Source organism: Eleutherodactylus coqui, chromosome 6 (genome assembly GCF_035609145.1).
Source record: "Eleutherodactylus coqui strain aEleCoq1 chromosome 6, aEleCoq1.hap1, whole genome shotgun sequence".
Lineage (NCBI taxonomy): Eukaryota > Metazoa > Chordata > Amphibia > Anura > Eleutherodactylidae > Eleutherodactylus > Eleutherodactylus coqui.
In genome coordinates this window covers 234,729,401-234,750,048 of record NC_089842.1, presented here as the reverse complement: position 1 = coordinate 234,750,048, position 20,648 = coordinate 234,729,401, and the positions used below count along the sequence as shown (strand labels likewise).

The 20,648-nt window shown below is 43.2% G+C and overlaps 1 protein-coding gene across 2 annotated transcripts in view; it reads left to right on the top strand.

Annotated features, from left to right (window-relative positions):
- KIRREL1 (kirre like nephrin family adhesion molecule 1) overlaps positions 1-15,547 on the top strand; it is a 249,884-nt gene extending 234,337 nt beyond the window's left edge. For both annotated transcript variants that reach the window (XM_066609132.1, XM_066609131.1), the window contains 6 exons: positions 1,889-1,989; positions 6,798-6,996; positions 7,927-8,034; positions 10,081-10,220; positions 11,433-11,495; positions 12,970-15,547. In XM_066609132.1, the coding sequence (XP_066465229.1) occupies positions 1,889-1,989; positions 6,798-6,996; positions 7,927-8,034; positions 10,081-10,220; positions 11,433-11,495; positions 12,970-13,440 (1,082 nt within the window). In that variant the 3' untranslated portion in view covers positions 13,441-15,547. The remainder of the gene's footprint in view (positions 1-1,888; positions 1,990-6,797; positions 6,997-7,926; positions 8,035-10,080; positions 10,221-11,432; positions 11,496-12,969) is intronic.
- The last annotated feature ends 5,101 nt before the right edge of the window (positions 15,548-20,648 follow it).

Below are 20,648 nucleotides of genomic sequence, written 5' to 3'. Positions count from 1 at the left end.
AATGTTTTTTTTCCCTTGGAACGAACAGGACTCGTCCTATACTGCTGGGGCTTAAATTCTCCATTTTTTGGAACATACCACCTGACCCAAAATGTAGCTACATCAAAAGTTGCAGTCCGAACTACCGGAGCGTCGCCGGAGCTGGTGGAGAGGGAACCCATTAATCCTGCCGAACAGAAATGTCCCAAAATTATCTATGACTGCGGAGCCAGAGCCCTCCCAGAGTGACCTTTCATGAGAACTAGTGAAGTGAGGAAGGGAACCGGCGATGGACGGGAAATGCAGCATCCATCAGAGTAATATCCACTTCGGTTAAACTGGCACAAGCAAATTAGACGCGGAGATAAAACCAGCAGATTGGACGATAAAACAAAGGAAGATATAAAACAAATAGTGCATATTACGCCTAATGTGGTAGCAAATTCGGCAGGATTGCATTAATTCCCCCTGATGAGATAATGGGCATGAACGCCGCCCTAATCTATCTCACAAAGAGATGTTTGTCGGCCCGAGTGCAGCCTTAACCCCTTAACGACCGCCAATACGCCTTTTTACGGCGGTCGTTAGGAAATCTTATTCTGATGCATGTGCATTTTTACAGCACTATCGGAAATCTGACACAGGACGCCCGTGCCAGGGGAGTGGGGGGTTCGCGCACCTGCTTTAACAGATCCCCGCTGTTTAAGCCTTCACATGCTGTGGTCAGTGCAACCACAGCGTGTATAGGGCTAACGAACGGAGGGATTGGGTCCTGATGGGTTGCTACGGCTTGAAGGTGGCCTCTGGCCTACCAGCTATGGTGGCCTATAAGACTCAGCCACTGGATGAGCTTCATAGGCTTTAGAATACTATAGTAGAGAAGTATTGCAGTGTATTATAAAACCGATCAAAAGTGGAGAAATTCAAGTCTTCTAGGGGGACAAAAGTGAAAAACATAACTTGTCCCACAAAAAAAACAAGACCTCGTACAGCTATGCTGATAGAAAAATTAAAGTCTAGGAATGGGACAATGAAAGAAACGGAAAACTTAATTGGTCATTAAGGCGCAAATAGGCTTTGATACTAAAGGGGTTGAAGGCGCCCTTTCATCAAATCTACCCAAATGTTAAACAAGTCAAAGAAATCTCGCATCCCTCATGACTTGTTCTAGGATTAAATGCTTGTGCCTACGCCAATTAAAGGGGTTGTCTCGCGAAATCAAGTGGGGTTATACACTTCTGTATGGCCATATTAATGCACTTTGTAATGTACATTGTGCATTAAATATGAGCCATACAGAAGTTATATACTCACCTTCCCTGCGCTGGCGTCCCCGTCTCCATGGCTCCGTCTAACTTCAGCGTCTAATCGCCCGATTAGACGTGCTTGCACAGAAGGGTCTTCCGCCTTCGGGTGTGTCCGGCAGCAGCGGCGTTTTGGCTCCGCCCCCTTCTACGCGTCATGGCGTAGCTCCGCCCCATCACGTGTGCCGATTCCAGCCTCCTGATTGGCTGGAATCGGCACACGTGACTGGGCGGAGCTACGTGATGACCAGTAGAAGGGGGTGGAGCCAGAACGCAGCTCGTGCCAGACCGAGCCGAAGGCAGAAGACCCTTCTGCGCAAGCGCGTCTAATCGGGCAATTAGACGCTGAAGTTAGACGGAGCCATGGAGACGGGGACGCCAGCGCAGGGAAGGTAAGTGAATAACTTCTGTATGGCTCATATTTAATGCACGATGTATATTACAAAGTGCATTAATATGGCCATACAGAAGTGTACAACCCCACTTGCTGCCGCGAGACAACCCCTTTAAGGTAGAACTCCAGTCACAACCGATAGGAATATCAACAGTGCCACAAAACATGGTCAAAAACATGAACCTTCACCATCTGCCTATTCTTCTTTAAGGTCCTCCAATGATCACCAGTGAAGGAGAGCAGTACGCAGTGCGAGGAGGCGTAGGGAAAGTCGAATGCTTTATCGGAAGCACGCCGCCTCCCGACCGGATTGTGAGTACATGTTTTATTCTCATGTTCATTCTAGTTCCTTCCCTGTACGCACCTTTATGGACAAATGTCCTTGTATGTTCCATCACTGGTGGGATGGAGGGTTGATGTTCCTACTGATGGCCAACTACAGTCCGAAGGGACAATCCTTTGGCAAGTAATGAAATACTTTGAGATTGCATAAGTAAGTATCAGTGATGTACTTAGAGGGGGCACAAGGTGCAGTCACACCCGGGACAGAATATACACTAATGAGTGTCTACTACATTAGAGACACCTGCCCTTTCACAAGTGGTGCTTCCATGTACGGACGTTAGGGCAGAAAATCACGTGACACGTTTTCCATGGATCAGTTTCAGTGCGAATCCACATTAGATGGGAAAATCCAGCAATGTGAGCGACTTCCAACGAGCCTGATCATCGGTGGAAGACTAGTCGGGGCCGGGATGTCACTGCCAACTGCAGGGGGGATGGGGGTTTGTTTTACAAGCATACAGTGAATGGTGTGATCAAGGAAAGCATCCAGCGAAAGGGGATCCTGTGGATGGAAACATCTCATCACCATTAGGGGTCAGAGGAGGAGCAGAAAAACATCTCCTGGTCAGATGGATCCAGATTTCTGTTGCCCGCTAATGATGGAAAGTCAGAATTGGTGCAAGCAGCATGAACTGATGACCCCTTCCTGTCAGCTGGTCAGAACATGTCAGCACCTCCATGTAATCTGCGGCAAATAAAGTAGCTTCCTGTCCTTAGGGGCCGATATTACTGTAGAATAATTTCATAATCTAGTGGAATCTACATGACGGATTGCTGCGGTTCTGAAGGACAGGAGTCCAACATGCCACTAGATGGGGGTCTCTTATAAAGTGGCCATTTAGTATACATGGTACGTGGTGTATATAGAGCACCAGCTCATGTCTGATGGGTATGGGTTATCAGCTCAACAAAACTAGATTTACTCTTGTACTCTCTGGAATGGCAATATATGTGAACCGAGCCGCCATATTGTTCTACTCAGTGAAGTAATCTGGAGCAGCCGACCTCAGGAAGGCAATTCCAGGTCTGAACTCTCCGTGATTAAAGTTCCGACCACCCTTGGAGAAAAGGGGATATACTGCAATTATTTCTTTTATGGGCTTTGCTCCGCTGATGAATGATTATTCCAATAATCACATCTTGCTGAACACACTACGACCCCGCACTATTGTATGTCCCACAACCATCTCCGTAGCAATGGCGCCACCTATCTGGTTCTTGCAGTACTTCACTCCCTTTTTTTTTTTTTTTTCTTCTTTCTTTTCAAATTTAAGAAACAGGACCATAAAGCACGAATAAACATTTGTGAAGGTTTCAGAAGCCAGAGCCCTGGCATAGATGAAGGCAGTGGTTGGTCCCACCTCTCCGGATATATATGTCTTTTTGCATTAATTAAAGTGCAAATATGTGCTGTATTCACAGCTGCCTCACCACGGAGTCCCGAGGGAGACGCGTTCTCCAAACAGCATCCACTGCGGCTGAAATCATTTTATCACGGCTTACAAAATGAAGTGTTTAGCAGAGGAAGCGACTGAGGAGAATTCATTATAGGCTTTTCGGTGATTTGGATTTTCCAGTTAACTCTTACAGATCTGCCGAGCTCTGGAGAGAAATCTTTACGCCTCCCAAGGCTGCTCTATTAGGGAGGCCATTTAACCTGTGCCGATTGGATTATCAATAAATACCATGCCCAAACGTCGCGACCGCCTGTGTATTAACACGATTGACAATGAAACACTCCACCAAATGCACTCATTGTCAAAAAAAACTCAATCACCTAGAAGCTGTCGAAATTGAATGAGACTTTCTCTGTGTGATTGTGACGTTGTTGTAAGTGATTATAATATCAGGGCAAAAGGAGAATGTATTGTGGGGAACTGACCCCTTGTAGGGAGGCTCTAGTACCCTGTTGTACCGCCTCTAGCTTGGATATATGATGTGATACAGGTGGGCATGGAGGCTCCAGTACCCTGTTGTATCACCTCTAGCTTGGATACAAGATGTGATATGGGAGGGCATGGAGGCTCTAGGACCCTGTTGTACCTCCTCTAGCTTGGATACAAGATGTGATACGGGCGGGCATGGGGGCTCTAGTACCCTGTTGTACCGCCTCTAGCTTGGATACAAGATGTGATACTGGTGGGCATGGGGGCTCTAGTACCCTGTTGTACAGCCTCTAGCTTGGATACAAGATGTGATATGGGTGGGCATGGAGGCTCTAGTACCCTGTTGTATCACCTCTAGCTTGGATACAAGATGTGATACGGGCGGGCATGGGGGCTCTAGTACCCTGTTGTACCGCCTCTAGCTTGGATACAAGATGTGATACTGGTGGGCATGGGGGCTCTAGTACCCTGTTGTACCGCCTCTAGCTTGGATACAAGATGTGATATGGGTGGGCATGGAGGCTCTAGTACCCTGTTGTATCACCTCTAGCTTGGATACAAGATGTGATACGGGCGGGCATGGGGGCTCTAGTACCCTGTTGTACCGCCTCTAGCTTGGATACAAGATGTGATACGGGCGAGCATGGGGGCTCTAGTACCCTGTTGTACCACCCCTATCTTGTATACAAGATGTGATACGTGCATAGAGACTCTAGTATCATGTTATAGCGCCTCTAATTTGGTCGAACATGGGCTATCAAATGTGACCCCTGTTCAGGCAAAGCTGCAACCGGACCCATTGGGTTTCCATTTTAGACCTTACCGGTTCCAATTCAGGACTTGAACCTATCCGATGACTGGAGATCCAAACCTGCCAAGCCAAATTCTGCGGAATTCATCCTGAGCGTCATTCTCACTGGCTCTCATTTCTTCATAGAGCATAAGGTCATTTAGCTCCTCCACCCACATGACCCTTGAGTATTCGCCACAGTCCGAGAATAATCCTGGTTGCCACAATAAGGGCTCCTGTCGATGGGCGATAATCCAGGCCGCGAGTAACTCAGTGCACGCTTTCCATAACGTTGCTATGGAAAGCGCAGCCCCGTCCACGAGCAGAGAATCATAGCGGTTTTCCGCTTGCGGGACTCAAATCGCAGCATGCCACGATTCTCTGTCAGATAGGCTCACCGCTGAGACCTCTCAGCGCTCCCCCTTCATCCCCCACGGAAGAAGATCGCTGGCGATATTCCGTCATGGCCGTGGACAGGCGGCCTAAAGAATCTCAGAACCACTTCTGGACTTTCTAATAGAGCACGTCGGTCCATAGGGTGGCCACCGGAGCGCAACCCCACCCTACATGAGACATATTGCCACTGTCATAGTTACAGCTCCAACATGTGGCCGGTGTTTGAGGATACATTTTATGTAAATAATCTGGGGTCCTGTATAATCGGGGAAGGATTTTAGGGCTTAAATCTTGTAGTTTACAAGCAGATGGGGGCGGGGGGGACTCTTCTCTAATCCCGCACAGTGACATCAGAATGAATAGGGCACCATGTATTTTGTTGGGGCTGATGGAAATACCCAAGCCCTTGCTGCTTGACTATTTCCACAGTCCCATTGACAGTGAATGGAGGAACAGCATGTTTTTGCGAACAGTGCTCTATGCAGTCCCATTTATACTGCGGGGAGTGCAGTAAGCCCAGAGTAAGGAAGAACAAGAGACACTGGACCCCCATTCTTAGGATCCATGTGGGACTCAGTGGTGAGCCCCCTACCAATCAGCAACTAATCCCCTGTCCTGGGGACATCCTGAGGAAAGGGGTAACTTGTTAGGCTAGTACAACCCCTTTAAGGAAGTTTTTGGAGAGTTAAAAAAATTGCCTGATAGGGAATCAGTTCAAATTAAAAATAAATAACTAAAGTCCCCCCACCACTTTCTCAGGATCCGTGGCGGACTCAGTGGTCAGACCCTCACCAATCAGCAATTAATCCCCTGTCCTGTTTTTGGATAGTTAAAAAAAATTGCCCCGTTCTAGTGCAGGAACCCCAGGTTACACCACTCTGGTCCTGGAAGAAGCTGGAGTGGTCCCATGCAGTTCATTGTACACATGACCACTCCGCCAATTACTGGCTCCTGTGGAGATGCTGCCATGAATGGCATGGGATTGCTGAAGTCTGTGATTGGTTGAACAGTCACATGTACAATGAATGGCACTTATCAGCTGCAGCCTCTTCCGGGACTGGTGCTCTTGTTCTGGATCAGGGGGAGGATCTCTGACTGGCGAGTAGGTTTTTTCTTTTTTTCCTTCATATGAGACAATTTCTACCCAAACAAAGAATCCTTTTATTAATTCTCGGATAACCCCTTTAAGATACAGTGAATACATTGATGGAGAATAGCTCCGCTACCGCAGCCAATATGTGATACTGAATGCATCCTTTGTGTTTGAATCTTCTAGAATAAGCTCTGTAGGGTCGTAATTCTCGAAAAGCCCTGGTTCTCCTTGTGGAGATTCAGCTGATGTAGGGAGTTTTACAGGCAATGCTTACTGGGAAAAAAACATGTAAATTAGCTCTCCACCAGAAAGAAGAAAACTCTCTAGTGCCACCTATATGTAGCTATCCTGTAAGTCAAAGTCCAACCCATTATGAGGTTGTAATAAAATCTATGGAGTCGTGATCTTAAGTCTAAGATCATTATTACTGGTTTCTTCCAACTTCTGTAGATTCTCCGAGGATTATATATGGTTACCAGTTATATAAAATGTGAAAAATAACCATCATGACCACATCAAGATAAAACTTTACATTTAATAGATGAGGGATTTACAGGTTTTACCATTTTTTTCACCGATTATTATTGATTTCGTTTCTTGCAAATTTTAGGCCTGGGCGTGGAAGGAGAAATATCTGGAGATTGGAACCATGGACAGATATACTGTGGAACGGACTAAAACTGAAAACGGAGTACGGTCCATGCTCACCATCAACAACGTCATGGAGTCAGATTTTCAGACCAGCTACAACTGTACAGCGTGGAACACCTTTGGATTTGGAACGGCCATCATCAAGCTCGTAGAGAAAGGTATGAAACAAAATAGTGACTCACTTCCTCCGTCCAGGAAGCCGATTGGAGATTTTCTTTCCTACTGTCATAGGAGGGGAATTCTTTCATGTTTTGGGCCATTGTTCGCCTCTATCATTGTTTATACGTGGGTGCAGAGCCCTGGTTGTGGGGTTTTGCACTACTGGAACCCTACAGCAATCATAATGGGAGCATGCAAAGTATTGTGTATGGTTACCCAGTTTCCATTGATCTCTGATTTGCCTGACTTTTTGCATATTGAAGACAATATTTATGTCTCCTACAGTAGAAGGCACACTATTTCTGCACATTATCCCTGCAACAGGGATAGGGCTCCCATTTTACTTATTGTTTACATTTCTCAACCCTTCAGTATTCTAGGCTCTAACAAGAATTGGGTCCCGAGTTGTGAACTCCCCTTAGCCAAGCATGTCTTAAGGCCCATTTACACACAACGATTATCGCTCAAAATACGTTTAAACTATGGCTTTTGAGCGATAATCGTTGCAGGTAAATGCTACCATCGTTTGCTTTTCTGCCGAACGATGATTTTTAGTTTAGCATAAAAACCATTGTACGATTGGCCAGCTGATAGCAGGGACTGCACGCTGTGATTCTCCGTGGGGAGCGCTGATAACATTGTTTCAGCTGCTGTCCCACTGGAGAACAGTGGAGCTGCATGAAGATAACAGACCACTCGCTGTTCTCCGCATACAGCAAAGGGAGGCTCATTTGCATGCAAAGGAAGCTAATAAGCTACTAATGGGCATTAGTGCCCATTACTAGTTCATGTAAAATGATCGCTCAAAACTGTCATTCAAGCTAGCTCTTGAACGAACTTTGAGCAATCATCTTGGTCTGTAAATGGGGCTTTACAAAAGTCTACCACCCCTTTAAGGTAATGATTGCCTACATACTTTTCTTTTTCAGAAGTGGTACCGGTAGGAATCATTGCCGGAGCAACCATCGGAGCCGGGATCCTGGTTATTATCTTCTTTGTCTTCTTCATTTTCTTCCTCTACCGCCGTCGTAAAGGCAGTGAGTACCAGCGTTAAACTTTTCTGACAAATGTATGAGAAGCTCATGACTTTCCCAGTGGAGCCAATTAAGAGGCTATGCCATAGTTTGCGATAAGTGATGTATCCAAGACTGCACAGTTGCTCGGTTTCTTGTGAGAGAAGAGACAGCACAACATTCGAATACTGAAATTCTGCTAAGACGCAATGTCAGTTCTCAGAGATGTTCTTGGCGAGATCGTATGCCAAGATGAGAAAGCCAAGATTACCACATAGCAAACAACCACCAAAGTCTAATTGTAGTTTAATGAGACTTCTTGTACTTTTAGATGGACATACTTTGGGCTCACATGTGCTTTGGTTAAACAGCAGTCTACCAAAAAAAGGCAGTAGCCAATTACATTTCACTGTGGGTTCGGAACGTATTCATAGCCTTTCACTTTTTTACATTTTGTTACGTGGTGGTCTTGTACAAATTTAAAAAACTAGGCTTTTGCCCCATCATTCTGCACTCAATTCTCTATAAGGACAACAAAATTTTAGAGATCTTTGTAAGTTTTTTTAAAAATGGAAAAAAAACCTACAATTTTTCATTAACATAAGTATTCACACCCTGTACTCGGGACCTTTGGTAGTGATTCCAGTCTGCAGTCTTCTTGGTATGACGCCACAAGGTTTACACACCTGGATTTGGTAATTCTTTACCATTCTTCTCTACAGACCCTCTCAAGCTCTGTCAGGTTGGATGGGGGCTGTCTGTGGACGCCGTTATCAGGTCTCTCCAGAGATGTTCAATTGGGTTCAAGTTGGGCCTCTGGCTGGGCCACTCAAAGACATTCACAGAGTTGTCTCTAAGCCCCTACTGTGTAGTCTTGGCTGTATGCTTAGGGTCATTGTCTTGTTGGAAGGTGAACCTTCTGCCTGATCTGAGGTCACTTGTGCTTTAGATCAGGATTCATTATCTATGTACTATGCTCCACTCAGCTTTTCATCAACCCTGACCTATCTCCCTGTCAGACAGCAGGATACTGCAGTCACCATAGTTTACTGTAGGGATGGCATTGGGCAGGTGATGAGTTGTACCTGGTCTCCTCCAGACAGAACACTTAGATTTGAGGCAAAAAAGTTCTATCTTGGTGTCATCAAACCAGAGAATCTTGTTTCCTACAGTCCGAGAGTCTTTTGGTAAACTCCAGGCAACTTTCATGTGTCTTGTACTGAGGACAGGCTTCTTTCTGGCCACTCTACCATATAGCCCAGGTTAGTGGAGGCTGCAGTGATGGATGACCTTCTGGAAGTTTCTCCCATCTGTACACGGGATCTTTGGAGCTCAGCAAAATTAACCATTGGGTTCTTGGTCAGTTCTCTTACCAAGCACCTTCTCCCATGATTTCTTAGTTTGGTGGGTTGGCCAGCTCTAAGAAGAGTCCTGATTGTGCCAAACGTCTTTCCATGTAAGAGTTATGGAGGTCGCTGGGCTCTTGGGAACTTTCAGTGCAGCAGAAATGTTTTGTAGCTTCTTCAGATCTATGCCTCGACGCAATCCTGTCTTTGAGCTCTACAGGCAGTTCTTTCCTCCACATGGCTCGGTTTTGGCTCTGATATGCATTGTGAGCAGTGAGACCTTATGTAGACAGTGGGAGTGGGGGGGGGGGGGAGTATTTTAAAATAATGATGTCCAATCAACTGAATTTACCACAGGTGTAATCTCAAAGATGGTCAAGAAAAATAGAAAGCCCCAGAGCTAAATGTTAAGTGCCATACCAAAAGTGGTAAAAAAAAAAGAAAGAAAAACTAAGATTTCTAACATTCTTTTGTTACTTTGTCATTATGGGGTATTGAGTTCAGAACGCCACAAAAAAAAAAAAAAATAAATAAAAAAGTGAAAGGGTCTGAAGACTTCCCAGACACTATACATTTATATAGATCTCTGAACCAACCATAATAATTTTAGGACTCAACAATGTTTGTTCCTTAAACTAAATCAAAAGGTTCGGGTTTTGGTATTTTCTGAATGTTGAAAAGGCGGGGCTTTTCATTATTTAAATAATCGCTATTTTCTTACCAGGCCGTAAAGATGTCACGCTAAGAAAACTCGATATCAAAGTGGAAACAGTGAATCGGGAGCCTCTAACCATGCACCCTGACAGGGAAGAGGACACATCTAGCGTTTCAACTGCGACACGTGTCATGAAAGCCATCTATTCGGTAAGGAAAGTGCCAGCCTGCCCAAAAATGGAACCCATTTTAATATTTACTATAATTCAATATGGCTATCTAAGCCAAGTATTTCTACAATCAGGGCATATTTATGCAAATATGGCCACTAGTTCAGCTTGGATAGAACCTTGTTGATATTTGCTAATGTGATTTTGTGTTAGTTTCCCTTTAGGACTATGTTCAAAGATTTACGTGGTCATTTTAATCTAAAAAAAAAAAAAAAAAAAAAGTAAAAGCGCCTACACACATTGGGGTAAAGTTGACGACAATGGCGCATTTACACCAAAACAAATATTGGTTGCTTGAAATTTAACAGCAATCGTTTTAGCCGATCAACGACAAAAGTAATTAGTATTTTCGTTCAATAGTTCAAAAACAATCATTTAGAGAAAGAACATTCACAGAGGGGTCATCTCATCTTTAGCCTAATGTCATTGAAAACGTACAGTATGGCCAGTTTGAACGACGGCAGTGGCAGATATGGACTAAAATCTGTATGGCTGTGTCAGCAAAACGATTGTTCTGCAGGTTACGGGTGCATTCACATGAACGTATATCGGCTCGGTTTTCACGCCGAGCCGATATACGTTGTCCTCATCTGCAGGAGGAGGAGGATGGAAGAGCCAGGAGCAGGAACTGAGCTCCCGCCCCCTCTCTGCCTCCTCTCCGCCCCTCTGCACTATTTGCAATGAAAGGAGGTGGGGCGGGGCCAAGTTACTACGAATTAGCCCCACCCCCTTCCCGCCTCTCTCCATTGCAAATAGTGCAGAGGGGCGGAGAGGAGGCAGAGAGGGGGCGGGAGCTCAATTCCTGCTCCTGGCTCTTCAATCCTCCCCCCCCCCCTGCACACGAGGACAACGTATATCGGCTCGGCGTGAAAACCGAGCCGATATATGTTCGTGGGAATGCAGCCTACCTCCCTGACACACAAATAGTTGGCCAAGCCGAATTGTTATATGTATGGCGAAGCCGTGGGAAACAACTGTTGGCCAAATGAGCATTCAGCCGACAGTCGTTGAAAGAGTACGGATGCATAATTGGCATGATACAAATCATTGACACCTCAGGCTTTCAAATAAGTTGTAATGTACAAAATCCATTGCCATAGACCTTTCAGATAATGTAGCAAACCTGTTGCGTAGCTTTTGTAAGGAATGGGTAGACTTGATTAAGCTCATACAAATTTTTGCTTCTTTTTAGTCTTTTAAAGAAGACGTGGACTTGAAGCAAGACCTACACTCGGACGAGCAGTATGAGCTCAAGGTGCGGCACCCATATATATTCAACCAGTACAAATAAAATATTATAATCCAAAATGTGGCACTTTCAGGATGTCTAGTTACCACCAGTCCCTGCGCGAGTCCCCCGGAGCTGTGATGCTGGTGGAAGCTACCCGTGGCATCTTCTAGTCACAAGACTGAACAGATCTTTGATTTGCACACTGTACTAAGCACGAACGAGTTTTCTGGCATGCAAGATCATCGAGTGACGTGTAATTCTTGTGTAATGTGTAAATTATTCTGTGTTTAATACCTCTTTCTCTTCCTCTAAACTTCTTCTATACTTTGGAGAGTGAAGCAAACATTACTATACAGTTGCATACTTTTAGGGATTAGATGAGTATTGCGGTTCAGTTCCGACTTTTAAAACTGTTTGATGAAGATGGTTCGAAATCCCGAATACACTTCTGTGAAGTTAGGGGAGATGGTGGCAACAGATTGTTGCAAGTGTAATAAGGACACATTTTCAATACACATTATAGGACATGAAGCAAATGTTGTCTGGTAAGACAAGTGAACTTAAAATCTATTGAAAGTCCAATTGTTCTGACGGATCATACACCGGAAGTTCTGCGTTGACACGTTAAGGACATTTTATGCAGACTTGTGTGCAACTGTGTGGACTGTGCCTTCAGCCAATTGGAGTGGCCTTCACAATTCATATGGATTTACAAAACCGATTCAACCGGACATCATGGACACATTTCTTACTGTGGACTGATCAACCGCTTCTCCTCCTTTGTATCGATCGGATACCGAGCTTGGTGTACATTTCATCAGACATCACGTAACCATCACTGCCAAAAACTTGGGTCTAGTCATCAAAGTCATTTTAATTGAATGTAGTCATGCAATTTAAGCCTTATAAGTTGAGAAAGTAAAGAATATTGACCCTACATCCAGGCTATAGGGAACAATTCGATGTCTAAATAGCATATCACAATTGTCTACTTTCGCAAAACGTCCTTTCCCATCTACTAATATTGGTGGGTGGTACTTTCAACTAGATTGGTTCATCCTACCATGTAGATGCATGCAAGCTCCAAACCATGGACATAGTTTACCAGAGAATAGAAATCTTTTTGCTATGTAGACTTTGATGAATAGACTTGGGCAATTTTCATTTTTGTAACTCTGTAATCGACAGGCATCGGCACTTGGCTACCATGTTTTATATTCTGAAAGCAAATGTTTATGTACATGTCTGTAGTCCAAAGCGATTTTACATCAATGTCTTAATAAATGTATGCACCTGTATAGTGACTTTTGCTTCACTGTGTACTTGAGCACATAAGTCTGTAAACACATAGCTGAGTGTTCAGAGGCCAACTGCATATCTCAGGCTAGCCACCCACTTTCCTACTTCTATTCTTTCCTTCCTCTCAATAATCATTTTTCTTATTCTATATTCATGTCCATCATTATCTGCCATTGATCACGCTGCTCTTCTTCCCTAGGATCCAACCAATGGCTATTACAACGTCCGGGCTCACGACGACAGACCGAACTCCCGAACTGTGTTGTATCCAGATTACCGTAATCCTGGACCAGCACGTTTTGATGCTCGCCCTTCATCCCGTCTCTCTCACTCCAGTGGTTATACCCAATTGAACACTTATAGTCGGGCTGCTACTTCAGATTATAGTACAGACCCAACGCCCACAGTAACACCGGCAACAACAGATACCACCAGTCAGCTTTCTTACGATAACTATGAAAAATTTGGGACACATGGGTTTTCAGCCAACTCTGGCTACCCAACATACCGGCTTGGTTATACGCAGCCAACCACAACAGGTATGGATAGGGGACCATACGATACTTTTGATCCAGTCGGGAAGTTCACAGGTGCGACCCGATTCTCATACACTTCCCAACACTCCGACTATGGACAGAGGTTTCAACAAAGGATGCAGACGCACGTCTGAGGATTGTAAAAATAATACTGGTGGGCATAAAGGGGAAATAACAGAGAGGATGACACTATTTAGTTAAATCTTCTCTCACGTAACATCTAAAGGCAAGAAAGGACTCCAGGAGAAGAAGCAACCTCTTACTGTGTCTTCTGATACTCAGGGACCTTAATGTCTTGATCTCAGAAGTCTCCAAGAAAACAGTCAGTGCCCAACCAGCAACGTCCCTGCGGCTTTGACATGGAATAAGATGCCGTACAGAAGGCTGGCCTTTTAGCACCTGATCATTCCTTGAATACCACTGTTTTTTGCCATCTGGTGTATGGCATTTGGTATGACTAAGAGTCAACTTGGTACCGGTGAAGCTTTTCTTTTCACTTTGAGTCCCTACACTCTCTTGGGACCCATGTCTGTTTTTTATTACGCTCTTCATTTGCCATTGAAAATCCGGTCTTACCATAGCAGGGTCTTTTTGTAGTTATACATTCCAACTGTTGGAAGAGAAGGCAAGAGAGTTATATTGTTATGTAAATTGTGTGACATGTCCTATCTGTTTTTAGAACAGGCTTTATACTTTTGGCATGTTGGCAGCTATTTTGGATAGCTATTGCTGGAAAGTGGAGAATGAATGAATCGGACAATCACAAAAAAAAATGGGAAGCTTCATTTGCATCTTTATAGATTCTTTATAAACTCCACTTATGGAAGATTCTTATCTATGTACGGCTTTGGTCAAGCTCCAAGAAGGTACTGGTCCTCCTTGTGGAGATCCAGCTGGTGTAGGGAGTCTTACAAGGGAAGAATTTGCTACCTTTGGTCCTACATGGTCTAGAATCCCCAACAAGCTCTGAGCCATAATACACTTTATATACACTTTTAATACAATTTGTTGAATTACTGAGCACTTCTCAATGACCATAACTCCATCCATGTGCATATTGTACATGTACTTTATAGAAAGTCAATGGCATTCCAATTTACAACGGTTTGACCCTTCCATCCTTGCTCATATTTTGATCTTTCCATCCTTGCTCTAATTTCTAACTAGACCTTGATCTTTTCGAGTAGATTGACAACACTGAGCTTCGGTAGGCAATAAGTAATAGCCAGTGTTGCATTTCTGAAACTCCAGCATTGCTCTTTGGCTGAAGAAAAAAAAAAAAACACATACTCAGGGACAAATCGTCCAATATCTTGGTAAAAATGAGGGGGTCGCTTATACAAAGTAGTATTAAACATTGCAGGCTTTTAGATCCAAGTGGTACATGGAAACCCAAGAGAACAATAGTTGGTATGGTCACAAATAGTGGAGACGGCTCGTGTGGAAGTAAGTTGAATGAGCAAAGCTAGATCACTTTAGTCTAGGAGCACCAAACATTCAGTCAAGTGTTAATTTTAGAGCACTTCAAGGTTTTCATGTAGACCTTCCCCTATATACGAATGGAAAGCAGACTACAACGAACACAATGTCTCATAGTATAAAGTACATCATAGAAGATCCACAATACACAACACATCTTTTTATCCTGATGCTTGGGCCAAGATTTTGGAGTGCTAAAGCAATACTTTCAGAGGGTGTATAGAAACCCTTATTTTTTTATGTTGGATGTTCCTCAGCTGTGACAACCAGCTTAATTCACTACTTTGAGGTAGTACAATGTCCCATCACATACCATCATGACTCCCTTTGGTTCCATTCTACCTCGTATGACATTCTGCTTGCTAATTCTGAAAGTCGTGTCAAACATGAGGGTGAACTCATACTTATTTTACACTTTTTGGTCATTCTATTTATTAAGTTTTGCCAGGTCGACAATATAAATAGGATATACAGCACATATATGGATATGGGCACGTTCCAAAAAGGTGTCTTAAAGAGCTTAGCCATTACTTGTTTCTTCTGGTTACATCAATACTTACCACAAAGGGCATTTCTCTTGGTATTGGATATGGTTTTAATCACTTTTATTTTCTTCTTCCTGTGCCTTGACACTTATAATTGTTAAGGGTTGGGTTTCTAGAAAACAGGTTTTAAAAAAACAAACAAAAAAAAAATACATCTTCATGTGCCAACACCCATAGATGCATGGTACTTTATATTTATTCATGACAGGAGGGGGGGGGGGGGGGGGGGAGGCCAGTTTTTAATACGACGTTTCTACTTTCCTTCTTTATGTATAGAAACACAATCATGCAATTCTGAAAATAAAAAAGCAATGAAACAAAACAATACAAAAATTTTAGAAATTGACCTTCCTAAAGAACATATTAATAGGCAGCACTTGCATATGGCAAAGAGTTAAAGGGACTTATTACTGACCTCAACTAAACAGCTGGTTGACTTACGGATTGGGTAAATCGATGAGGTGTTCAAATTTCCTTTCAATAATATTTGAAAAAATTCCCCCCTTTTTATGGTACACTTATGTCAAACTAATGCTGCTTCAGCCTTTCCACAACCTCCATCTGTACATTACTGTTAGACTATAAACAATTCTCTTTTATGTTTTGCCAAAGCAAACCAAGATACACTGCTTAACCAAGGCATATTTATAGCATATTCTCACCATTCCAAAAATTTTACCCAAATTTTACTTTCCACTTAAGTTTGTTAACCTCCTCCCCCCCCCACCCAACATTTATTCTTGGCAACGGTTAAGTAAATATGTATCGATTTCTTATCAAACTGTACATATATTTTTTTTTTTTTTTTACGATTTCAACCAAATGTATCTTTTGTACGAAATCTGTTCTTTTTGCAAACAGATCCTCGTAGGCAATCATTTTTGTACAGTACGTGTGTAAATATACATATATATTTTTTATATATCTTGTAAAACGTGAGAAGCATACACGAGTGACATTATCAGTATTATATTATTATTTTCTTCTTTTATCGGCACACCCGTTGACGTTTCTTGAGACATTTTTTTGGTCAAGAAGATTTTTTTTTCCCCCCTTTTATTTGCTGTATCCAGATCCATTTTCTCCAAACTTAATTCAATGTAAGACAATACGAGCTCATTTTAATATACTGTGTCACTGGTTGTTCTGATATTTTACCATTTGTGTCCTGAAAATCTTTTTGGGACATTTAAAGGGAAAGCCACAAATTATGGATAGGATCATGTACAGTAAAACTCCTTCCGTCTTGCCTTCATTTGTCAATTCTGAGAGTCTGGCACTTAAAGGGGTTGTCCCGAGAAAGCAAGTGGGGTTCAGCACTTCTGTATGGCCATATTAATGCACTTTGTAATATACATCGTGCATTAATTATGAGCCATACAGAAGTTATTCACTTACCTGCTCCGTTGCTAGCGTCCTCGTCTCCATGGTGCCGTCTAATTTCAGTGTCTAATCTCCCGATTAGATGCGCTTGCGCAGAAGGGTCTTCTCCCTTCTCTTGGGTCTTGGCACGAGCGGTGTTCTGGCTCCGCCCCCTTCTACATGTCATCGCGTAGCTCCGCCCCGTCACGTGTGCCGATTCCAGCCAATCAGGAGGCTGGAATCGGCAATGGACCGCACAGAGCCCACGGTGCACCATGGGAGAAGACCCGCGGTGCATCGTGGGTGAAGATCCCGGCGGCCATCTTAGTAAGGTAAGGAAGAAGTCGCCGCAGCGCGGGGATTCGGGTAAGTACTAAACGTTTTGTTTTTTTAACACATGCATTGGGTTTGTCTCGCGCCGAACAGGGGGCCTATTGAATAAAAAAAAAAAACGTTTCGGCACGGGACAACCCCTTTAATGGAGCATGAGAAAAAGACTGAGTGGACTGAACCAATTAGACATTTAGCAATTTAATTTGAGGGGGTTTTTTTTGTCGACTTCCATCTAATTTGTTGAAACGAAGGAGTTTTACTGTCCGACTAACTATTCGTAATAAGGTGATTTGCATTGTATTGTTATTGCAATTTCTAAAAATGGGAGAAAAATAAAATATGTATTAAAGGAAAACCAGTATGTCACACTATACAAACACCTCCCCCACTATGGTAATCACGTATGTAACACTCTGATGCTCTGTTTAATAATAAAAGATTGCTACAAGCAATGTTTCTTATCTTTTCTAAAGCCCTCCCATGGTTATTTGTCATTATTATTTGCAGGAGATGCATTGTGGGTGGGTCAGGGAGCACACTGGGAGAACAGAGGAACCTATTCTAAACCCAAATTCCAAAAATGTTGGAACGCTGTGTAAAATGTAAATAAATGTAAAAGGAAAAAAAGAAAGCAATGATTTGGAAATCTCACTTAGAAATTGATGGCAGCAACACATCTCACAAAAGCTGGGCCTGGGCTTTAAAAGAGGTACTAATGAAAAACGGCTGGAGGATTAATATTCTAAGTGATATGGCTGTATAAAAGAATATGTTAGAGAGGCAGAGTCTCTCAAAGAAAAAAAAAATAGTCAGAGGTTCACCAATCTGTGATAAACTGCATCTAAAAGTTGTAGAACAATCTCAAAAAAATGTTCCCAAACGTAAAATTGAGAAGACTTAATATCCCAACATCTACAGTACATAATATCATCAAACGATTCAGAGAATCTGGAGAAATTCATGATAACAAGCTGGATGGTTCTCCTCCTCTTGAGTCCATAAGATATGGCGTTTGTGGTTTCCAAAAAGAATTTTAAATTTTGGTTCATCTGACCACAGAACAGATTTCCATCCTGCCTCAGTCCATTTTAAATTCTCATTGGCCCAGAGAAGACGTCGGCGTTTCTGGGTTGTGTTGATATATGGCTTCTCCTTTTCGTGATACAGCTATAACTTGCATTTGTGGATTGCAGAGGGAACTGTTTTCACAGACGATGATTTCTGGACCTATCCCTGAGTCCATGCCATGATCTGCAGAATTATGCTTGTTTTTAAAGTGGTTTTGTCATTTAAAATAAAAAAATTCTACACTTACCTATTCCTCCCCAGGCAGATTCCTTACGGCATCTTCTCCTCGCTGATCTTCTCCAGTCCCCGAGTCAGCTCACAGCAAGCCGGACAGATCCTCATCTTCTGTTATGAAGCATGCATTCCTCGCATTCTTCTTCCTGCAGGTCACTAAAGGTCATGTCCCTGTGACATAGCAGTCATTGGCTAGGAAGGAATGCTGATTTATGGCAGAGACAGCACGCATGAGCAGTCTCTGCAATAGCTCAGCACTTCCCTGCCAGGCTGTGAACTAGTGATGTAGCGTGCATTGCCGGGCAGGAAGAAGACTGCCTGTGAATGCACGTTTCGTCACAGGAAGCAGAAGAATCAGCCAGCTGGAGGTGACCTTCGCCCCACCTGCTCTTTGGGACTGCAGGAGACAGAAGATCAGCGGGAAGAAGATGAGGTAAGTAGACTGCCTGGGGAGGAATAGGCAAGTATAGAATATTTTTTTTCTTTTTTAATAATAGAGCCCCTTTAATGCAGCACTGCCTGAGGGCCTGTAGATTGCAAGCATCCAATATTGACCATCAGCCTTGTCCCTTGCGCACATGAATGTCTCCAGATTCTCGGAATCTTTTGATGATATTATGGTGGGATATTCAAAGTTTTCCCTATTTTGCATTGAGGAACATTTTTCTGAGATTGTGCCACTATTTCTAGCTGCAGTTTTTCACAGATTGGTGACCTCTGACCATCTTTGCGTCTGAGAGACTCTGCCTCTCTAACATGCTCTTTTATACACAGTCATGTGACTTAGCAGAAAATTGACCCTCCAGCTGTTTTTCATTAGTACCACTTACTTTTCCAGCCTTTTGTTATGCGTGCCCCAACTTTTGTGAGATGTGTTGCTGCCATCAATTTCTAAAAGGAGGGTTTTTTTTAATGAAATAGAAAAAGGTCTTCCTTTCCACTTCTGATAGATGATCTATTGTGAAGAAAATATGGTTGGATGGGATAGCCTCAGGGTTAAATTTATAGAGGCAGCCACAGCAGCTCATCTTGAGCAAGATCGACACAATAGCCATTTCCTGAAACAGTGGAAGGACTACGGTTGTAAAATGTATTTTTAAAATTTTTTTAAACTTTATTAAAACATTGCTAACACAACCTTGTAATGTGAAGGCTGACCCTGCCCAATTAAAGAGGTTAACTGGGACTAAGTTAATGAGGACCTATCCTCAAGATAGGTCACCAACATTACATTGGTGTGGGTAAGCACCCACGATCCCCACTGATCAACTGCCTGAAGAAGCTGCATAAGTCGGCTGAGCACTACAGCCTCTTCTCAAGCCTGTGACCTCACAAGTCTCATGGCCTGCCAGCAGCTCAGTCCCATTCAAGTCAATGGGACTGAGCTGCAATACCAGGCGCAGTCACTATGAAATGTAGCTGTGCCTGCATGCAGTGAAGTGATAGAGTTGCTCACCGCTACTCTGCAGCCACATCATTCGGCTGATCGGCGGGGGTCCTGAGCAGCAGGTCCACACCAATCTGATATAGCTGACCTTTTCTGTGCCGGAAAAAAACCCTTTAACTCTTAAGCTAATATATATGGCAGCGGATATAAAAATAGGAACATTTACATATGAAAATACTTGTGTAACTTCAAAAACAAATGAGAAAATTAATTTTATTACAACCTCAACAGTCTGGTAATTAAGGAACTCAGAGGTGGATCAGGAAATTTTCCAGTTGGTAAAAAAAAAAAAAAAAAAAAAACAGCTATTGCTAATTTGCATAAAATGTATGAATACATCTGTATTTTCCCAAATGAGATTCATCATAAATGAGGGATGTAAAGGATTCATGCATGTAAAACCGAGGATTGACTCTGGCCGGCTGGTACTTCTCTATACGTCACGGGTGAGTACTGCAATCAAAAAAAAAAAAACTTGCCAAAAGTGTCACATAACTTCTCTTTTGAGCCAATAATACATAAATAATTTTCACCGCTCAATGAAATTTAATCACTTAGGTCAAGGATCTCAAATCTTCAGTGAGGACAAAGCCAAGGGGACCTTAAAGGGAATCTGTCACCTACTTTTAGCCCTGTGAGCTAAGCTTATGGGCTGAAAGTAGTGAACCCGCTGAGTCCGGGGGTGTAAGTGTTATACAACCTTCCCCGGTGTCAGAGCTGAAAGCCGCTGTTGTATGCATTGAGCGGCGCAGCTAAGTAATTCGGCAATTATAAAATTACAACGGGCGGACAACTTAGCACTCCGCTCAACGTACGGAGCTGCGACTTTCACCGGGGAAGGCAAGTAGAACACTTCCTTGCCAGACTCAGCGGT